At 37.0% G+C, this 19,397-nt stretch overlaps 1 protein-coding gene across 3 annotated transcripts in view; it reads right to left on the reverse strand.

Annotated features, from left to right (window-relative positions):
- Positions 1-816: 816 nt before the first annotated feature.
- The window catches only part of ZFR (zinc finger RNA binding protein), a 42,985-nt gene continuing 24,404 nt past the window's right edge, over positions 817-19,397 (reverse strand). For 2 of the 3 annotated variants that reach the window (XM_027634796.1, XM_027634795.1), the window contains exons 10-20: positions 18,905-19,024; positions 18,254-18,399; positions 17,701-17,863; positions 15,943-16,148; positions 15,574-15,724; positions 14,014-14,155; positions 8,996-9,093; positions 8,084-8,179; positions 4,086-4,197; positions 3,880-3,977; positions 817-3,166 (exon numbers count right to left, since the gene is read on the reverse strand). In XM_027634796.1, the coding sequence (XP_027490597.1) occupies positions 2,987-3,166; positions 3,880-3,977; positions 4,086-4,197; positions 8,084-8,179; positions 8,996-9,093; positions 14,014-14,155; positions 15,574-15,724; positions 15,943-16,148; positions 17,701-17,863; positions 18,254-18,399; positions 18,905-19,024 (1,512 nt within the window). In that variant the 3' untranslated portion in view covers positions 817-2,986. Of the gene's footprint in view, positions 3,167-3,879; positions 3,978-4,085; positions 4,198-8,083; positions 8,180-8,995; positions 9,094-14,013; positions 14,156-15,573; positions 15,725-15,942; positions 16,149-17,700; positions 17,864-18,253; positions 18,400-18,904; positions 19,025-19,397 lie in introns of those variants that run through there. The other variant, XM_027634797.1, reaches the window with a different exon arrangement.

Below are 19,397 nucleotides of genomic sequence, written 5' to 3' on the forward strand. Positions count from 1 at the left end.
TGTTTCATAAAGAAAAGAATTAAGCATTGTGTGAATACTTAGACTAATGATCAGCAGATACTCAAACAGCAACTAGAATGTTAAATATGCATACAAATTGTCATAGGAATGTTTAAAGTTGATTCCAACTCTCAGAAATTTTCTAGGTAGAACAATTTTAAGTACTTCTTTAAATCACTTCTGCGTAGGGAAATAGGTCTAAAAACAGAAGTTGCAAATGAATACATTACATTCAATAGCTCTGGAACTTTAACTTTCATCTAGAATTTCATAGAAGGGCAAGAAGTTGATGGACTATGTCCAACAGACTTTAATTTCCAGCAATGCCTTTATGCAAGAATCCATGTGAAACCACACTGCTCACAGACAGGACATACTTATTAACTAGGCAGACAAGTCAAAGGCTGAAAAAGCTTCAAAAGAGAAGAGCTCACATTCTCACAAACTGTTCCTCTAAGGTGAGCATGGAGGGGAGTATCCTTCCTTCGTGCATTTCTCTTTTGTGTGTAAGGACTACAGTGTCTGTGATTCCGAGATTTAACGCCCAGTACTGCTGGATAAAAAAGGCAAATGCTACTTACTAGTCAACTGCCAGCATTGCCAAAATACAGGATATTAAAATGCTTACTTGGTTACAGTTCTGTCTTCCTAAGTGCACAGTGTAATATTTAAAGTAAAAGCTAGCTCTGTACTTTTTAAAACCTCATTTTTCCATTCTTCTTAGGCTTGTTAACCAGAGTCAGAAGTTATCCATTCAAACGGCCAGGAAAACCGAAAACAAACTGCAAATTCACCCTTCACCACACAGCACGAAAATAATGGTCACAGCTTCATATTTAATGTGGAATCACTTTAAGTATACAATATTTCAAAAGATCCAGAAACTGGTTAGGAGCTATAAGCCAGTAGAACAAAAATACAGAAAATCCAAAATACATCTTTGACCTTTTTAATCCTGTATTTTAGGGTCACATTCCTGAATAGACAAGTTTGTTTTATGAGGAAAGAAACTTTGGTATGGAGTTGAACTAGCCACATGAATAGCACCTGTAGCTTCCAAAATAAATAGTAATGGCTAACTAGACATGATGGCAGCAAGATATCCCCTAAGAACAAGCATATGCTTGGAGCTATGCATGAAGGCTGGACAACAGAACTAGTGTAATTTCTTTAAAGTAATATTAAAGCATTTCTGCTTTTTTGTATTTCTGACATGGAAATTATTTAGAAAGCTAGTCACTCCCTTGAAAATTGCACTATGGTGCTTGAAGAACACTATTATTACATGTTTTTCTTTTAAGTCTTTAGACTCCCCTCTGTTTTTTTAAAATATTGTATTTTTATTCCACAGGCCCAGGCTGTTTAGCAGTAAATGTTGTGAACAGAAACATCCCCTTTACTCCAAGAGTGACTTATTAAAAAGGTCAAAGATAAATTCGACCTTGAAATGGAACAAAAGCTGGGTTTTCCTTAATAAATAGTACCAGAATTAACAAATTATCTTTGTCATGTGTGATACTCTCATACAGCCATTGATAAAGTAGTTACTGGAATGTTAGTCTATGTTAACCTGTGTTTTATGGGTTTGCAACAAAGCATAATACACATTTAACAGAGTGAAATTTCACTTTCCAGTATATAATGAATTTTAGCCATTTAATACATTTTAATTTTTATTTGTGTATTCCACTGTAGTGCTGTGACAACATATCACACCGGTGTACCAGAGCATACATTAACAGTATGATGTAACTTTACTTACACCACTGCTATATTTAGATTTTCGAAAGAGACATAAGCATACACTATGGCCACAGCAAATAATTTTCTGGGTTTTTTCTTTGATAACCTTCACTTTTTCAGTAATACTTCACTTTTAAATTTTGAATTAATGAAAAAGTCACAGAAAGTTTATACAGGAACAGATATAAGGATAACCTCACAGGCACTGATATGACAAACATTTATTTTAAGGGCTGAAAGGCATTAATACCATATTGACAAAGTTGATTGAAAAGAATGACTAACTTTGTCTAAATGGGAAATGCCCACTTTTGCTTGTTAAGAAATTCAGAAAGTTATTTTTTGGCCTTGCTATGTCACAAAGTCAATCATACAAAGATCTACGCATTTAACCTAAGGTAATAGTTTTAAAAGCCCTTCTATAAAAAAAAAAACCATCATGCAAATCTTTGATCAATTATGCAGCGCTTTAAAACTGTTGCAAGACCATACTGTATATATTAGCTTTTATACTGCTAATGCACAACTAACAGCAAACTCGATTAGATTAACACAAATTTGTCTTAATTACACCGTTATATCACACTAAGGAGACAAATGCCACAAGATTGGCAAAAACATTGAATTCTGAGCACTCAAATGGCAGGACAATTATGTGTTGTAATCCCTTCACATTTAGAATAAAACATGATCCTGCAGTCTCACTTTACAAAAGAACCCAACCAACTTCTGCAAAATATTATTTGGGAGGGGAACAATTCTACTACCTAACACAAAGTAACTCATACAACTAGTGTCAAAGACAAATAAAAATACTTCTAAATAAAAAGTCAAAATACACAAAGCAACAGAAGCACAAATGCTGCATTAAATATAGTTAAGATAGGAAGACAATGCACTTGTTAATAAAAAAAAACATAATAAAAAGAAGTTACTAAAGTTAGCAAAACATTAAAAGAAAACAAAATGAAGAAAAACTATTTTTTCCTATGACAACAGAGTTTCCATTTGCAGTCTTTCCATCCATAATTTGTCTGGTACAGTACATCCAACTGAAATATTCAGAATCTCATAGAAGAGCTAGGTTGTTAAAAAACTAATCAAACTTCAAAATCTAATTCCCAAGTTGGAACCAGATCCATGTTTTGGATGTTTTAAGCAGACATTATTATGAATGAAGTAAAAGCAAGGCAACAAATGGACTTTTCATTACCTTCAATCTTACAAATGATGACAAACATTTTTAAAAGTTATCATAATCTTTTTTGTCTTTCTTTCCCTCTGCTTCAAATCCATCAACCCCATCACTGTCTCTTCTCCTTTTACGATTATTATGGATGTTGAAGCGTTGATTCATCTGTGGTAATGGATCCATTCCTAGAACTTTGTGTATTTGACGGAATGCAAGGAGTCTCAGTGCGAACTAGAAAAAGGGTAGAAAGAAGTTATTTCTGTTAGGAACAAATGTCAATTCTGATACTTCATCAAACAACTATGGAAGAACATTGGTGGTGCATGATATTATCCTTAGCTCTAATTATCCCTTCTTTATTTCCCTAAACAAAGTCAACATAAGAAAATGTGTATGTTGCATCTGCTGCTTCTGTAAGTACACCATCTTAGCTCAAAAATAATGTACATGTGTCTTACTGCTGGACTTGCACTGAAGCAGGGAAGGCTTGTCACGTGTCCCATTAAGCATTAGTAAACTTTAGCAAAAGGATCAAATGAAGAGGCAGTAACCTCTTAACCCGCAGGCATGAATGGTCACTACTGTCATATTAAAAATTAAAATTACACAGATTTATTTATAAAATATTAAATGTCATTGTAATGTCCAATCTAGTAGCATGCTGGTGCAGAGTGAGCCTATTTACAGAGAGATAGATATATGTATGAGAATGCTACTAACCTTTCAGGACAATACTTTAATTTTAGTGCAAAACTGAGCACTATTCTACATCTTCTAATGGGACATGTTTAATGCCTAACTTAGGACTGGTAAGATCCAACTACATTCTGAGGAAGAAAAATTCATGTCCAATATATAGCTCCATTGAAAAAAAACAAACCCAAAATTAAACCTAACCAAAAAGCATCCATCAATTTTAGTTACTTTACACATCCTTTCCTTACCTGCGCACTTGAAGTAATATCCTCTCGTTGCTGATCTGTCATTACAGCAAGTGTATCGAAAGGATCTTTTTCACAAGGGTCCAGAAGGCCAGGACCACCTACAATAATCAGGCTATTAGTAGCTCATCTTTTCCAGATTTCAACCAAAATTACAGATTTTACATTAGTTAAGCATAATACACATACGCTGATCAAATGCAACTTGCCTTTAAGGATGATTCCAGAAGATATACACTCAAAAACTCTTCTCAGGGCATCTCCAGGACTCTGTGGTCCAGTAGCACTGCTAATTGCTTTTTCCACAAGTAACTCCATAGCCTAGACCAAAAATAAGAGAATTCAGTCAAATCAGAATATGGATTAAGACAGAAAAAAGCTGCTCCTGTTGCTCAATATAGAACTTTTGAATCTGGAATTTTGAACACCACACATCATACAACACTTTCAGCTAAAAAGGAAAAAAAATTCCTGTTATTTTATAAAAATAAATAAAAAGAAAGGTGGTGCAAGATTAACACTGAGTACTGATAATGATAATGATACTGGTGGCCAATCACTATTCTCCAGAGCTCAGTATCAGGCCCACTCCTGTTTAATATCTTTACTGATGACCTGGACAAGGGGATCAAGTGCACCCTCAGTCAGTTCACAGATGACACCAAGCTGGGTGGAAGTGTTGATCTACTGGAGGGTAGGAACACTCTGCAGTCGGATCTGGACAGGCTGGATCGATGGGCTGAGGCCAATTCTGTGAGGTTCAGCAGGGCCAAGTGCTGGGTCCTGCCCTTGGGTCACAACAACCCCACGCAGACCTACAGGCCTGGGACACAGTGGCTGGAAAGTGTCCCAGTGCTGGTCAACCGTGGCTGAACATGAGCCAGAGTGTGGCCAGGTGACCAAGGCAGCCAATGGCACCTGGTCTGTGTCAGGAGCAGTGGTGTGGCCAGCAGGACCAGGGCAGGGATTGTCCCCCTGTACTGGGCAATGGTGAGGCCATGCCTCGAATCCTGTGATCAGTTTTGGGCTACTCACTCCAAGAAAGACACTGAGGTGCTGGAGCATATCCAGAGAAGGACAATGGAGTTGGGGAAGGGTGTGGGACCCAAGTCCTGTGAGGAGCAGCTGAGGGAGCTGGCTGGGCTCAGTCTGGAGAAAAGGATGCTCAGGGTGGACCTTATCACTCTCTATAACCACCCGAAAACGAGGTTGTAGCAAGGTGGGAGTCAGCCTCTTCTTCCAGAGAACAAAGTGACAGGACAAGGAAATGGCCTCAAGCTGAAGCAGGGAAGATTTATATTGTATATAAGCAGAAAATTTTTCACTGAATGGGTTGTAAGGCATTGGAACAGGCTGCTTATGGAGGTGGTGGAGTCACCATCCCTGGAAGTGTTCATGAAACAGGAATAGGGCACTTAAGGACACGGATTAGTGGTCATGGTCCTGGGTTAACAGTTGGACTTTAGGATCTTAAAGGTCTTTCCCAAGCTTAACAATTCTCTGATGCTATGACATCATTGTTCTCATCACAAGTTGCTCAATAATTTTGTAGAAATTTACAAACTTGTAGCCTACATATGCAGGTAGACAACTAGTGCAGCCTTTTTCTACAAGAGTATAGAAAACATAAAAAAATTAATGTTCTTAAAATGTGTAAGTGGTTAATAGATCTTCAGTTTAGCAAAACTGAAATTCATAGCAAGTTTTCTCCTGGTTGTTGCCTAACACTAACTCAGATGTTAAACAAGGGTAAAAGAACACCCTGTAATAAACATGTTTTCTAAATTTTACACATTATTTGATACTAGTTAAAATGGTTTAAATCATCAGCTGTATTTTAAACACTGGTGTTTTTACTGTGACTATTTCCACTGTTTACTTTTGTAAGACACTGGTTTTTTCCAGAAAAATCTATAAAAGATATTTGTAAAAGTAAAGACTAGATTTTCTTAGTTTTCTTTCCAAGCATTAAACGGATGTTTCATTACCACCTCTTTGGCAAGTTTAATTCTCAAACAATGTGTCTCTCTTAGGTAGGATTTTTGGACACATTTGTTGTTTGGTCCTTGTCCTTCTCACTGCCTTTACAGTGCTGCCTTTGATTTTTCCTTTCCACATGTAAATGCTTATTCTCAGGTATGCAAGTTAACTACAGGCAGTGCTGATCCCAATCCTTCACCAAGGGTGCCAATTCTTTTCTATTTTAGCTCCATTTAACTGACATATTTCAATTCTTGAGCATGTTATTTCCATACTCACACTGTATCACTTAGGATTTGGCAACAGTTATGTCGTGGTTTTTGAGTAGGAAGCAAAATGCATCAGTGAAGAACAAAGCAGAATAAATGGTTCTGCGTTTATTCAAGTCTAGTTCATTTGAATCCTCATACAATAAACTGAAGTCTAGAACTCAATTCTACGAAAATATGAATTATGATTGATGCCCTGGCATTTATGTCCACAAAAGGCTGGATTTGAAGTTTGAAACACCAAACTTGACTAATAGTTTCTTCTAACTTGTAGGAATCTGACAACACTTTTTAATTTTATTTTTACTTTTAGACACATAAAATGCTACTAATATCAATATTTTAGACTTCCTAATATCTTCTATTTTTACAACTAGTTATGCTGGTTTTTTTTTTAAACTCTGGCATCTCTTTTGTTTGTAAGAGGTTTCTGGTATATCAGTTAGACCTGTATTGAGAAAACTATGTTTCTCCAGTCTATGAAATTCCATCTGTGACTGGCAGAAATCACCAATTTCATTTAGCCATTGTTTTAATCAGTAAGATTTTTCCGATGGGACAAAAGAACTGCTGACTACACTTCAATGCTGATACATGTCACTGACAATGCATCAGGTGCCAGGAGCAAGTCAGGAATCACTTTTGGAGAGAATTGAGACACAGATAGGTCTGACATGCTGCTCCCTACCTCTCTTCCCTTTTGGATTGTATTAGAACAGGTAATGTGAGCGTTAAGGAACTACATTCCTTGTTCTTCACCCATGTGCAGCCTGCTGTGTGTTGCAGTAGTTCTAAGGAAGCTCTTCTAAAAGGATGCTCTTCTAAAAGGATGCCAGGGTTTATTCTTTGGCAACTCAGTTATCATCATTAGGAGGGCACTTACTTCTTAGTGTCTTTTAAGCCCTATTTGTTCAATGTACTTTTCATCAAATGTAGCACAGAAACAAACAGTACTTTTTTCCCTTTAGATATTTAAAAACCAGACGTAACCGCTCCACTTCTTTCCAGAAGCAGTAACTACTATTAGAAGTAATTTAATAAAATTGTCTGCAAACTTAGTAGAGTTGTAAAACATTTCTCATTGAAATAAAGCCAACTGCTGAAACTTCCTTGACAATGACTGCGCCCTTCCTGCCAAATCTGAATAGGAAGGAGCACATTGCAATTGGATTTGGTCTGTGAAACGAAACAGTCAGAGCTAAGTTTATTTCCTCACAATACAAGTTTCAGAGACTTGTTTCAGACAAACTTTGTCCGGTCCACAGATTAAACATCTGTTAATATCTGGAGCACATGCTGCACTCCTGGAGAGGTAATTTAATAGTCAATGCAAAAGGACACTTAGGTCAATGCTCCAAGAACACTCAGATGCAAGAATTTAGAGAGTTGACCCTATACAACCCAGAGATTTAAGTGAGACTGATTAAAATCGGACGGTGACACAACCACAGACTGTACTGAAGTACTGTGGCATTTCACCCTGTGGGAGGGCCATATTAATGATCACAGGAATTACTGTGATTTATTCTTTCAAGCAGCCTTTCTGTTATCATGGAACTCTCTGGGCACAGCTAACATTATTTTAAATAAGCTTCAGCCAACTCCAAGCATTTTAGAGTAGATGGTTAGAAAAAAATATATTCTTTTATACAGAGTAAAGGGAAAAAATGCTAAAACCTACAACAAGAATATACCCACAGAGGATACAAAAGAACCAGAAAATTCCTTTTGGAAAAAATAATTACTTCCAGCTTTAAATGACAAAACCTCAGAAAATTATACTTTAAGAGGGAATCTGGAGCATTTGTTAGCAAAAAATGCTCCAAAAAATGCTCCAAACAAACCCCTACATTACTTGTTGAAAAAATCTAAATTGAAAAATTATAGTAACACTTCCCTACACTTTACATGCAGTACCACATTTATTAAAAACACTCATTCAAAAGGACATTACTTACCCAGCTTGGAAAATCAGACCAAGTAGGGACCCGCTGACAGAGGTCACGAAGAATACGTATGATAATCACACAGGACTGCAGACCATTAGCTCTAGCCTTGAGAGCAATACAAAATCAAATTAATTAATCCCTGCACCTGCAGCAAATAGGACTTGCTGAACGACTAAAACACCGCTGTTCAATGGAAGCTCAGATACAAGATTGAAACAAATCATTCTACAACTTTATTCCATGAGCTGCCATTTACAGCAGTATTTTATGTAGGGTTAGTAATTTAAGGTGGTAGAAGTCAAAGTGCACAGGTTATACAAGAATAACATTTCTTGATCCCCTGTACACTTTGACCTATGTTCATTTGTAACAATAAATACAGTATCTTTCTATATTAGAAAAAAAGAATAAAGTAAAGATCTAAGAAATAGGTATAGAGACTGAAAGGTCAAGGGAATCTGTTTGGTTTCTTTATTGTGCCTTTGCCAGCAGGCAAAGTCACTAAACCAAACAGTTGCTTCTCACCTTTCATTCCCTACACTTAATGCACTTAAAGAAATAGAAAAAAAAAAGGTCTTAAAATCTAAACACAAAGCTTTAAACACATATTCCATTATTTAAAGCGAAGTTACTCTGCAGCCTTATGGAATATATAACAAATATACACCGTATGATCACCCCAAGCGAGTCAAGCTTTCAACATCGCCTTCTCCATGACCAGAAAAAAAAATGACGTCAAATGAGCAACCACTGCATAAAGCAGCTCCTCCATACTCAACCTTCTACAGTTAAATTTAGGGACCAGAAAAAGTATTATTAGCATGAACAACGCTGAGTTTTTTCACACAATTAAACATTTATATTGTAACTGAACTAATCTCTCATAAGGCTACAAGAAGAAAGTAAAATGATGTTCCGAACCTGGAACCACTTAGCGTGGCGTAGAGCAGCCAGAGCGTCAAGGCATTTTTGCCTGTCCAAGACGTCCGGTGGGTCTTTCACCATACCCGAGGTTACATCTAAAATGGATTGAATTGGCAAAATGCAGTGAGGAATGGGTGTTTGACCAGGTGAGCAAGACACTTCCTTAAACAGCTTCAATGTCACACATGCCATTTAAAGTTTAAAACCCTTGAGCAACAAATGTAAATGTTCAACGGAAGTCGTTCAATTCGGATGAGGGCATCAACCCAGTCGGAAGATCAAGAGCATGTTGTGCTTCAGCTCTGAGGTTATTTTCCAATGCATTGCAGATCATGCAATGCGCAGCATTTCTTTATTTAAGCTAACACTGGAAAAACACATATCCCCTAAAATTAAATTCCGAAGGAAGGATGGTTGGACACAGTGCACCAGCACAGAGAACACAAGACAGAAGGAACACAAAAATCCACTTTAACCAAGCAGAAACATTCAAACTTAGTTTCTTGTAAATTTTAATGGTCACGTGTTATTTGGGACCTATTCTTAAAAGAAAAACTAAATATAACAAATCTTAACAGCACTAGATGTTTAGTAATGATGTTATTTTTATCATACCTTAAACTTGAAATTATTTTGCTTTAAAAACCTGACTAAAGGAATGTGAAATGTTCTTCAATATTACAGAGTTCCATTGCTTTCTAGTATCCTCTCTTACTCATGTGAATAAAATTCCTCAGTGATAATACACATGATGTGTTCCAGCAACACTTGGATCTGAAAAGGGTCTGCTTTATGTAAGATTCAGCAGGAAAGAGAAAAGCAAGGAATAGTCTAAAAAACAAAGCAGAATGCCTGAAAGATAAAAAAATACAGTAGACCTTGTGTATTTAAATATTCAGAAAGGGACTTTATTACCAAACTGACTGCTTTGCTACCAAAAAGGAAGGGACCACAGAAGTGATTTCATCAGCGAAACTGGAACCACTGAACAATGTGAAAGGGTATCCACAGGCTGAAAATTATATTGGTATAATCAGATCAGTGATCACCTTTAGAAGTTTTTTTTTGGTAGTTGTGAAAATGGCTATTGGGACTACTAACAAAGTATATTGGCAGCATAACTGGTGATACACCAGTTAAAATGAACAAAAAGCCCTCACTCAATGGCACTCATTTCACAGGAGCTGGCTGTATGGAGCAATATAGTTTACTCAGAAAGATACAAATTTAGCTAAGCCAGAGAATAAAATTTAAAAACAGAGACTTATCAAACATGCCTGCAACAAGAAGTTTTTAGGGATGTTGCAGAAATAATACTCTGAAACCACAAATGTAAAATAAATAGTATCATGGCTAGGCTTCACGAACGAAGATTTGGGAATAAATAGTAGGATACTTTACTATACAGCAGTGAAAAGCCATGAATTAATAGGGTGGTATAGCTTTGCAATACAGTAATTAAATTTAATGTGAAGTACTACATTCAGATTTGAGCATTTTGATAAGGCAATCCCATTGCACAGGGATAAAAGGGGAAGGACTTCATAAGAACAAAGTTGAGAAGAACATAGGTATCTCCTCACACAGATATTCCAACTTACATACTGTATGTTGAAGTGGAAAGATGAAAATCTGCACTAACAAGGCAATTACAGAGAAAATGGTGACATCTAAAGTGGTGTTTCTTTTAAAAAAAACAAAACGAATTAAAAAAACCCCAGCAAAATAATCCCCTCAAAACCTAAACAAGAGGGTGCCAGGTAAGGTAACAGATGGAAGGAGTACAACCCAGATATAAGAGACAAGGAGAACATCTTGAGAAAACCCACACCAGGAAAAAGTGGGAAAGTAAGGCTGAGAATTAGAAATAAAAATATGTGTTGTTGGGCCTACTAGCCTAATCAGTCAATTATTTACTTTCTTCTAAAACTAATATGCAAATAGGTGACACTGTGCAAACTTTTAGCACAACAAATCATTCAATAATTTTAAACTTTACTTCTACCTCTGAAAAACTTTAATTTGGAAAATAATTTTATTTATAATTGCAGTTTAAATGCACAGTGCTGGAAACGCCCATCTAAAATGGACTACTAATAGCTATTGTAAGAACATTCTTGAAACTTAAGACTGAAAGTTAGAAGTTGCTGAGGCATGTATTGCACATTGACTGAAAAGATATATCAAGGGAACTCTTGTAATATTTAATCTGTGGATTTTTGCATATGTTTCACATTTCAGGATTAACCCCTTAAAGACTATTTAACTAAAATCAGATGCCTAACCTACCACCCTATTAAACTAAGACAAAACCTGAATTAATTTACAAAATATGGGCACGAATTCTTACCCTGTATAACTTATTACTAGGCTAAACATAAGGGGTTAATCTTCAGTTAGACATGCTGTGTCCACACTACCTCTTCATTAAAAGTTAACAGGTGTATCAATTTAGGTAAGTTTTATTAAGTGAAATACATTTTATCCAGTCAACTATTTCAAGACTAGTGTGAACACTGCTTAATTCTAGGAGAGAGACAAAGACGAAAAGAAAAAAAAAACAAAACAAACACAAAGTAACAGTAGATGCTAGGACTATGCATCCAAACCCCTCCTTTGTAAAGTATGGCAGGTGTGACACTGAGCTTTAGAAAACCTTGGTCAAAAATCCTTCCGATGTCTTGGCAGCCACCCCTGACAGGAATCAAGTCCCTCTGCTAGAAGGCTTTGGACCGGGGCTGTTAGCTAAGGATAAAAAAGACACACGCGCACACACAGATGTCTTTGTAAGTATGTACACTTTGTTTGCTGAAGGAAGACTCCACAGCAGGGGTTAGAGCTCTTGGAATATCAGATTCGGGAAACTGTCAAACGCACAATACTGTGAGAAACAGTAGCTATGCGGTTAACAATTTTATTTCACTGTTTTGGTGGGGTTTTTTTTTAGCCTTTCATCATGTAATTACACATCAAACATGATTCTACTCCACGTGCAAGACAGTCTCATCTTTACTCGAACTGGTTCTTCCGGTAAAGCCTTCCTTAACACCTGAACTAGCTCCCCAAGCGGGCTAAAAAAAAAATGAAAACTTCAAACCAATGTAAGACACAGAGCATGAGAAGCTGCAGTAAGAAAAACACAAACACATACTGTTACTCTGCAGCAAATAAGCAGCAGTCTTCGCAACAAGGAACTCCTTTGCTGCAATAATTGGCAATTCAGTCTTCTATTTGCTCCAGTTTCAAAAGTGAACTTTTCTGCACATCCATTTTATACTGCTCAGTGTCTTGAAGAGAAATTTAACTTGACTTTGTTTGCCTAGAGGCAGTACTGCATTCAGCAGTGAATAAACTCACAAAGATAATTTAACTCAAGTGTGGGTCAGACAAAAATACAGATTTGTTTCCTTTTGGTGGCATAAATTAAGGGACTGATGACAGTAATTTGAAAATTCTTTTATTTTTAGTCCACATCATGGAATTTTAGGCCAGAAATCACTTATTTGAAATTAAGTGTTGTAGCAGGAATCAATATTGCACTTTTGCACAGCACATTGAGAAATAAGCATGGTGTTTAAGGATAATTTCACTTAATAGTTAGTCTAATTTAAGAATAAAATCTTTTAAGTGAACATATTCTTTATAAACTTAAATAATATGGGAAGTCAGGTTCAGGCCAATCACGTTACCCTTAGATTGTTAAAAAACAAGTAAAATTGGTTGGGTGTGACAGTACATGTTACAAAGCCTTTATAGCTAGGAATAATATGCACAGCTTAAAAATTATGTACAAAGCACTCTAAGACTCTTTGGAAGTCATCCAAACCACAGAATGCATCTTGAAATTTTTCTTTCTGAGTATGCAGGATGACTGTGTTAACACAGCTTGCTTATAATGCACTAGGCACAGCTACAGGACATTTACTAATGCAATATAAAAACCTCAAGTATTTTAGAGGACATGTAATGATGAGATGAAATAAAAAAACCTCCGTGGCTTATATAAATACGTATATACACAAGCACATGTATACATACACACATACAGTTTCTTTCAACCTGCATATGAGATGTGTTAAGACCGCCTCAGATTTCCTATTAGTAGGTTCACTGTCAAACACCAGAACCCTGTCTGCTATGATCACTTTCAACTATGAAAATACAGGATTAAAAGGAAACAAAAGTTAATTTTATCTGACCCGTAAATAAAAGGAACCAATGTACTGCAGACATTAATCATGCTTGTTCGCTTAAAAGCTTTTGGAGCTCTGAAAGTGTTACAGAATAGACCCTAAAGCAACACTGCTGGCACCAGAGAAACTGTGGACTTCAGAAATGCAAATTGATTTACAAGCTCCACCTTCTGCTTCAGCTCAACGACAAAGCCATTTCTTATTGTATTAGTCTGGGTTTGCCAGTTGGATAGAAGACTGATAGTAATACCAGGAGCCTAAATATACTCAAAAAACACTTCAGACCAAAAAACAACCTCAGAGAGCTGGAAAAAATCGCATTGTCTTTTAAAGTTAGAAGCACTGTTACCATCAAAAGTATTATTGAAAGTGCATTTTAAATGTGCTGCTATTTGGAATGACTAAGTGATGGTAATACTGATCCAGTTTAAACCCAAAACCCTGTCATTTGATTTTCTAAAACCATAAAATCTTTCTCTTAAGGCAAGACTGATCTAGGAAGCTAGTTGATAGCCACTTGGTATAAAATACTTAGTTTTCCACATAATTTTAAAAGAGGGGAAAAAAGTCAAGTTTGTACCTTTTCCAGAAAGCTGAGGTTGGACATAAAGTTAAAAATTTTAAAAATTAAATAAAAGCATCATATACGCATTTATTTTAACCAACTGTTATCTATCAAGACTGGTTGTTCTAAAACAAGGTTTTGACCAAATATATGTGCCAGCATGTTGCCTTCCAGGACCTTAATGCCATCTTAAGCAGAATAGATAAACATTAAAAAAACGGGTGAGAAAAAAGTAACATCTTTAACAACTTCCCAACCTCCATCCCTCATGTTCTCTTCCCGAATGACTGGAGATGTCAGTGTGATTGTAACTTGCATTTTGGGTTCCACACATGAATTTAAAATTATTGCTGCTTCTGGGACTGCACACTTGATATCGTATTTCTCAGGACTTATTACCTAAATATCGAGAAACAGAAATTTCTGTTAGCATGTGGTCAATAAAAGTGTGGGGAAGAAAATGGACTCCAACATAGCGGTTTTTTTAACAGAAAGACAGAAATGCAACATAATTTTATGAAGCAGATACCTGTATAGTCATAGAAACCAAAATACACACTATAAAGACATAGATATCTGGACTTGCATACTGTTTCCAAATTGTTAATGAAAATACACAACAGTAATCAAGCACTCAAAAGAAAGAAAACTACCCAGAAAGGAAATTCAGATACAATTACATAACGAGAATCTTGACGGTGTTTGAGATAAAGAAAAGCCTCAGTGCCACTTAGAACGTCAGCAGGGTGTTTCTCACTGGAGCACAGAAGCCTTTAAAAAGCAAAGATGCAGTGGTTGGTTTTCAAGCTCACAGTTTCAGGATGGGTACTGCTAGGGACATCCTATGCTTGGCTGTCACAACATGCTAAGAACTAAGGGCAAGATAAACACCAGGGGAAAAAAAATGTAAGAGTAACTGAACAAGGCTGTTTTTAAAAATTGCTTCTTGCAAACTTTATTTAATAATTCTATATAGCCCCAAAAAGAAGCTGTCAGCACCTTTGTGACATTCTTCCACAAACTACATAGACAAGTGACATCTCCACAAAGACAGCCCAAGATGTGCATTTTTTTAAACTGACTTCTGTTCTGTTACTTCAAACAAGAGCAAACCTGAGACTATTTTCTAATTAATCTGATCCTGCTAAAGCTTCTACCATGCCAGTGATATTCTGTCAAGCAGTTTATACTAGACTGCAGTGAAATACTAATGCTGTGACTCTAGGGTGACACTGGACAGGCTTCATTCAGCAGAGAGAAGGGAGAGACTTTATTTTTAACTTTCCTTCCTTGTGGAAATACCACAAATGGTTTATATTAATTTCACTGAATGGTCTAAGACTGCATGTTTGTTTTTTTAAAGATCCAAATCACACAAAACACCCGACAAGACTAAGCTAACTGTGGACCAACAAAGCACTGACACAAATGGGAAACAAGATATAACTACAAAAAGACTGGCATTAATGGAGAACCTGACCTTCAGGCAGCAAGCTTTCTGTAACACCGCACAAATTACCCCTATTGCTGCTGATAACTGAATAACAGTCTTTCTTGTGCTCATTTCTATTTCCCATTTAAATAAAATCTATAAAACGATGACTGGTACTACACCGCTAGAGTGCACCCTTGTATGGACACAATACAGAGAAAGCAGAATTTGCAGCAGTCTCTGAATTCAGATGAAAATACTCAGAAAATGGAAAGAAACTGAACCAGAGCTATGAAATGTAGCACAGTGAGCCCTGCTGATATGTGACTTGACTTTTACAGCACTTCTACAAAAATTCCAATCCAAACCCCAAAATTCTACTTACTGCAAGTTGCTTAGGAAGACTTTCAGCAATACGACTGAGTAATGACTTAGAAGGTTTCTCAGCACATAACAAAACAAGATTGACGTTTCGGTCTCCACGGAGCAGCAATCCTTTAGCCAAAACGCCTACCCGTAAAACTCCCTTCAAAGCTCTGTGAATTACAGTTAAAAGTCGTATTTAAAACAACAATGTAAAAACCTTGAAAATAATCCTGAACATAGAGAAGTGAAACAAAATAGTATTCCATGTACTTCTAGGACCACAGTGGCATATACTGTATAAAAACCCAAAGAGAAGAGAATCCCTCAAGCACTGATAACTGGGTAAGGAAAAACAATGACATTCATAAAAACTAATTTAAAAAAATACCTGTCTTTACTGCCATCCTTTTTGTCATCTGCCTCTTTGTTCTTGCTTTTTTCCAGATCAGTCATGCTGTCAGAAACAAGTTTCAAAGCACGCTCAGTAATAGAAACAATTTTTTGGACTGCCTGAAGCTCCTCCTCCGTTGGATATATAGCAGCATGCTTGGTCATCACGTAGCGGTCGTCGGAGGAGTCAGGGCGGCGCAAAGGCTACGCAGACAAAAAAGTGTATTTCTGAAACTTGAGTGCACTTCCAAGTTGTGATCAAAGCCCAAACATGTGGCTAAACAACATATTCAACCCTGACATCACTGAAATGTAACAAAACATGAAGTGAAGTATCCTTAACAATCTACACTGGTCACATGTCTGAAAAGACATGAAATGTGTCAAAATTAAACAAATTACAAATCCCAGGATCAGAGGGACCTCTGCCAAAAAAATACCTCTTGTCTTTCTGTCAACTGGGAAATACTTGCATATTGATGCAAAATAAAGTATCCATGATTACATTCATACAATATGGGATCTCATAAAGTTGTACAGTCCAACGTCCTGTGCAAAACATGGTCAGCTGTTAGACCTCGTCATGTTGCTCAGGGCTTTAGCCTGTTGGTTTTTGAAAACCATCAAAGATGTAGGCTGCACGCCATTTGCATGAAAAAACATGATTTCCTGTTTTCAATCTGAACCTCTTTTGACTTGGTTCAAGTTGCATGTGTCTCACCCTCTCATGGCTGTAAAAGCCTGGCTCCATTGTCTTTATAATACACAGGTAACAGAAGGCTATTATGTCCCACAGAAGCTCTTGCTTCTCCAGACTGATTAAGCCCAGATCCCTGTCTCTCAGGGCATGCATTCCAGACCCCTGACCATCCTGGTAGCCCCACACTGAACCTGCTACAGTTTATTGTATCTTTCTTCTACTGGCAAGGCCCAAACTAAATGTACTATATCAGTTTGTTTCTCACTAAAGTGATCACTTCCTTTCACCTCTTCATTATGCTCCTGTTACCAAAGCCCAGGGTGCTGCTGGCCTGCTGCCAGGGCACACTGCTGACTTATACTCAGCTTGCTGTTTGCCAAGACCTCCAGATCCCTTTCAGCAAAGCTGCTACCCAGCCTGTACCAAGGCATGGGGTTATTCCTCTCTGAGTGCAGTATTAGATATCTGTCCTTGCACAATTCCATAAAGTTCCATTCCTCCAGCCTGCCTAAGTCCCTCAGGATGGCAGCCTTGCCCTCAAAGGTATCAGCCATCCTCCCCATCCCAGATTGGTTCAGTTTCATGCCAGTTGCAAACCACAGGAGTGTGCACTCACCCCATCACCTTTCAGATCATCCATAAGGTCCTTTTCAGACTACCCTCAGGATAAAACTATGTGGTACTGCACTCCACACAGGTAGAGTGTGATCCACCACTAAGCACTACCCTTTGAGACTGATGATCCAACCACTTTTTATCCAAGTATTTGTCCACAAATTGTGTAATGCAGTCAAATAAAATAAAAGCTACAGAAATGCAATGTGACTTGTATTTCAGAAGAAACAATATTTAAGGCATCCTCTTGTCATTTCAGTGGACTTATTTTGGAAGACAGGTCCACCTACACCATTTCATTGCCATAAAATTTTTCACTTTTCCAAATCCTTTATTAACAAACACTGGAGACAAATGAAATAGCACTGAATAATTCGTAATTCTTAACTGGGTCTCCTGGTAAGTATGATTTAATTTTTTTTCTCAATTTAAGAAACTCACAGCTGGTCCTTGAGGCTGAGGAGGCATTCCTGGTCTAACTCCCAGCAGGCCTAGAGGTCCTGGAGGACCATGAGGATATCCTCCATCTGGTATTCTGCGTCGGTCATCCCAGTGGTGCTGCTCTTCCTCCATTCTCCTCCAGTACATGTCCTCTTCATACCGCCTGAAGTGCATCAATCAAAGTGTTCTCTTTATATACCAGTTAATACCTGCAGCCATTCTAAAGAGATTCTCGTATGTCCTCACCAACCACTTTTTAGCGGTCATAAGCAAATACCAGTGAACTCCAGAGGGCAACTAAAATGAATTATTATTTTAAAAGGAGGTCTGAATTTACAGCAAAGTAATTCTAACAACTCTACATTCCTCAGAGGGAGTGAACAATAACAAACAAAAACCCCAGAGAGATAATGACAACCGAATTTAAAACAAGACAGTACAGAGTTCCTCAAAGAAGTATTCAAAATAAGTAACTACTGAATTTAGTTTCAGATAATCTGACTGCATCTTTGTCTCATTCATTCATTCATTCATTCATAAAACAATGCATTACCTCATTTCCATCCTCCAGCGTTCCTCCTCTTCTCGCCTTCTCCAGTATTCTTCTTTCTGCATCTGTTTCCTCATCTTCTCTTCTTGAATTTTTCTTGCTCGAATACTGGGCTTTACTTCTACTTGTAAGTCTGGGTTTACTTTTTTCTAGTTCAAAAACATAATTAATTAAATGTTGATTTCCTCTTCTCATCACAAGATTACAGAGCTGTTGTGACATATTTAACAAGCCCTAATCGTCTACAGTAAAATGAAGGGGAGTAAAATGCAGTTTTAGAGCTACATGAATGCACTTATCACTAAAAAGATCTGCTTACACTCGTTTCTTAAGCGTTCCACAAAAAGTGTACATGGTTTATCCTGACAAAAACATTGAGCAATACTATTTTACACTATTTGAAATTCATGGTAAACAACATAAAGAACCTATTGTGTTGCTTGCATACTACAAGCAATGTTAAAACGTCTTCAAAAACCCAAACCAAAATAGTTTCACAGCGTGCATTACTTTTTAAAGAGTATAAGCCCTAGGAAATGTATTTCTCTAACTTTTATTTCATATGTCTCCTTTCTTCTACTCTTTAAATGTAAGAACACGTGATCAGTGACATCTGGTTGATTTTCAGAGAGAAGCATTAGCATTTGTACCAACCTTATACTGAAGCCTGTGCCGTCTCCCTTTCAAGTGCATCTCCTTGGCATTGGGATCATTAAAACTGCATTCACAGAGTTTACAGTGAAAGCGGATCACCTTTCCTTCATCATTCCTTACCTGGAAAATAAAGTTGTAACACATTTTGGCCTTTTATTTTCTTTTTTTTACAAAGCTGATGTAAAAATTAATTATCCATTAGTCTAACTATCCAGTGACACTGGATAATGTCTACCTGTCTCAAAACATGCTAAGAAGTTCATACAATGACTGAAAGAAGGCAAAGGAGAACTTTCATTGCTGACAGACAACCACTGTCCATAGCTTTAAATTCAAACCTGAATGTACTGAGCTGAATAAATTACAAACCTATATACCACTGCATATAATACAAAATTTACATTAGACTTGGCCCACTTTCTCATGCCAGTCACCTGAAGAATGCCCCACTGAGCAAAAAAGACATATGTACAATACAAAAGTGTAAACATAT

The sequence above is a fragment of the Corapipo altera genome, unplaced genomic scaffold, assembly GCF_003945725.1.
Source record: "Corapipo altera isolate COAL_440 unplaced genomic scaffold, ASM394572v1 61411, whole genome shotgun sequence".
Taxonomy (NCBI): domain Eukaryota; kingdom Metazoa; phylum Chordata; class Aves; order Passeriformes; family Pipridae; genus Corapipo; species Corapipo altera.